This window comes from Rhagoletis pomonella, unplaced genomic scaffold (genome assembly GCF_013731165.1).
Source record: "Rhagoletis pomonella isolate Grant_MI unplaced genomic scaffold, Rhpom_1.0 Rhpom_scaffold_00015, whole genome shotgun sequence".
NCBI lineage: Eukaryota > Metazoa > Arthropoda > Insecta > Diptera > Tephritidae > Rhagoletis > Rhagoletis pomonella.
The window spans coordinates 1,817,008-1,819,522 of NW_023458569.1; the positions used below are offsets into that span (position 1 = coordinate 1,817,008).

The window sequence follows — 2,515 nt, forward strand, 5'->3', positions numbered from 1 at the left end:
ACCTCCACTGGACATTTTGTTTTTGTATATATTCTCGAAAGTGTGCAATTAGATTTATATGCAAGTGCTGTGTTTTGTGTTTTTGTTATGTTATCATCAAAATTATCGGTAAGATTGGGAATGTATGTAACACTGAAGAATTTCTTTGCGCTTTTTGTTGTTTCTGAGTCCGATTGTGTATTAGGGTGGTTGCTATTTTTTATTATTTCCTGGCGTCATGGAACTGCGTGTGGCTTATCGTCAGTACTTTGTGGATTAAGTTTTTTGCGGTGTTAATTTTATATTTTCTTGGTTGAGATGAGAAGTAATTTATCAGGCGTCCAGAGGAGGTTGGTTTTGAGTACCAGTCTAGAAGGAGGTTTTGCTTTTCTCGATAAATACAAACATCTAGAAATGGTATTTTTCAGTCTTTTTCCATTTCCATAGTAAATTTCAGTTTATTGTGGTATTTATTAAGAGTATCTAGAATAATATTCGCGTCATTACGTTTGATAATAGCGAAGATGTCGTCCACGTATTTTGTTATAAGCTTTATGTCAATGTTAAATTTTTCTTTCAGCTCAGTGATGGTGTTGTCCAGTAGGTTGTCCATGATAATGTCAGCGATTGTTGGAGAAAATGGATTTCCCATGGGCATTCCAAAAGTTTGTGCGTATAGTTTGTTGCTGAACATAAAGTAGTTGTTATCCTTGAGGCAAAAGTCTATTATTTCGTGAATTTTCTTTTTTGGAATAGAAGTTTTCTGTTGAGTTAGGTCCCACTTATTCATAATTATTCTCGAAGCTAATGTCGTTGGTATATTTGTGAATAGGGAAATGACATCAAACGAAACTAAAACATCTTCATCACACACATGGACGTTGGTTAACTTATCTTTAAGATCAAAAGCATTCTTGGCGTTATATTTTCCCGAAATTAGACTTTGTATAATCTCGCCGATATATTTGGGCAGTTTGTAACAGGGGACCATAATAGAAGAGACAATAGGACGAAGTGGAACTCCAGGCTTGTGTATTTTAGGCAAGCCATAAATTCTGGTGGCTGCAGTGCAGGTGAGTTTTTGTTTTTCCCTGAAGTTTATGTGCTTGCCTTTGTAAAGTTCGTCCACTATTTTGTTGTTTTTTCTTTGAAGAGTGTTTGTAGGATCAGTTCGTATTGATTTATATGTATTTCTGTCTTCTATTAGTTTCTTCATCTTCTCTAGGTACTCTGTTTTGTATATGACTACAGTTTTGTTGCCTTTGTCGGCATCAGTTATAATAATGTTGTTTTTGTGTTTCTGGATAAACGCCTTTGCTTTATGAAATGCTGATAATATTAATTTTTCCGCTTCGTTGTGTTTCATGTTGCGTTTGAAAAGTAATATTCTATTGCTCACTTTATTTCTTGCTATTTCCTTTTCCTTATCGTTCTCTAGTGACTGTATAAGTTGCTCCATTTCTGCTATCAATCTGAAACATTACAGTAAACAAAATCAAAAATTAGCAAATCAGAAAGAAGATTTGAAAATCTTATTAGAATGTAAAAGGTATGGACTTATCCCCAACCACTTGAAGAATTCAATCAAAAAACTTAAAAGTAAATACAGACTCTGTTGGATAAAAGAACAAATTGAAAAGACAAAACGGAGTTTCCTAATTAAAATCTTAAATATAGAAATAACACAAGCCAACATCAATATCAAAACAACAAAATATCTATTAAATAATGCCCAAAACAACTAAAATACGCCTTAAATCAGTTAGAAATAAACAATTTTATCAGAAAACAACGTTTCCTCGGTGATGGGATCGCAAAAAAGAAAAGAACGACTCTCAACTTTAAACTAAATAGTTAAAACCCATCAAATGCGAAGATTGGGAATAAAAACCAACAATAGCTGGTTCGAAAACAAGACGTCTATTGAATTTCCTGAACAGGTAAAGTGGATACTCTCTCTGGGAAGAAAATTTACTTTGCCAAAAACAAAATCAAACTTTTCGATGATATATATAATTACGGTGACCATAAATATATTTTGAAAATGCAGGACAATTTTTAAAAAAATTTACCTACATATAATTGCGTTGTATAAAAATAACAAAAATATACTACATATATACATTCCTCGTCATTTGAATAGCGTACCCTTTTTTTGATTTTTTACCATACAAAGTATGCTTGACAAAATTTTTATATGGACGAAAATGCGCAGCACCGTCAACAAAAAAATGTCGCCCCTATGTTTATTTTTTTTTTAATTTTCAAAAATTTTTAAAATGGGATCTAGAGGTAGAATAGTCTATACTTTTAATTTCTAATTAAAATCGTAAATATAGAAATAACACAAACCAACATCAATACCAAAACAACAAAATATCTATTAAATAATGCCAAAAAACAACTAAAATACGCCTTAAAACAGTTAGAATTAAACAATTTTATCAGAAAACAACGTTTCCTCGGTGATGGGATCGCAAAAAAGAAAAGAACGGCTCTCAAATTTAAACTAAATAGTTAAAAACCCATCAAATGC

At 31.9% G+C, this 2,515-nt stretch overlaps 1 protein-coding gene across 1 annotated transcript; it reads right to left on the bottom strand.

Annotated features, from left to right (window-relative positions):
* Positions 1-403: 403 nt before the first annotated feature.
* Positions 404-1,438, bottom strand: LOC118749331. The gene has a single exon (XM_036484126.1). It carries the CDS (start codon positions 1,436-1,438, stop codon positions 404-406), a length of 1,035 nt encoding a protein of 344 aa, XP_036340019.1.
* Between the last annotated feature and the right edge of the window lie 1,077 nt (positions 1,439-2,515).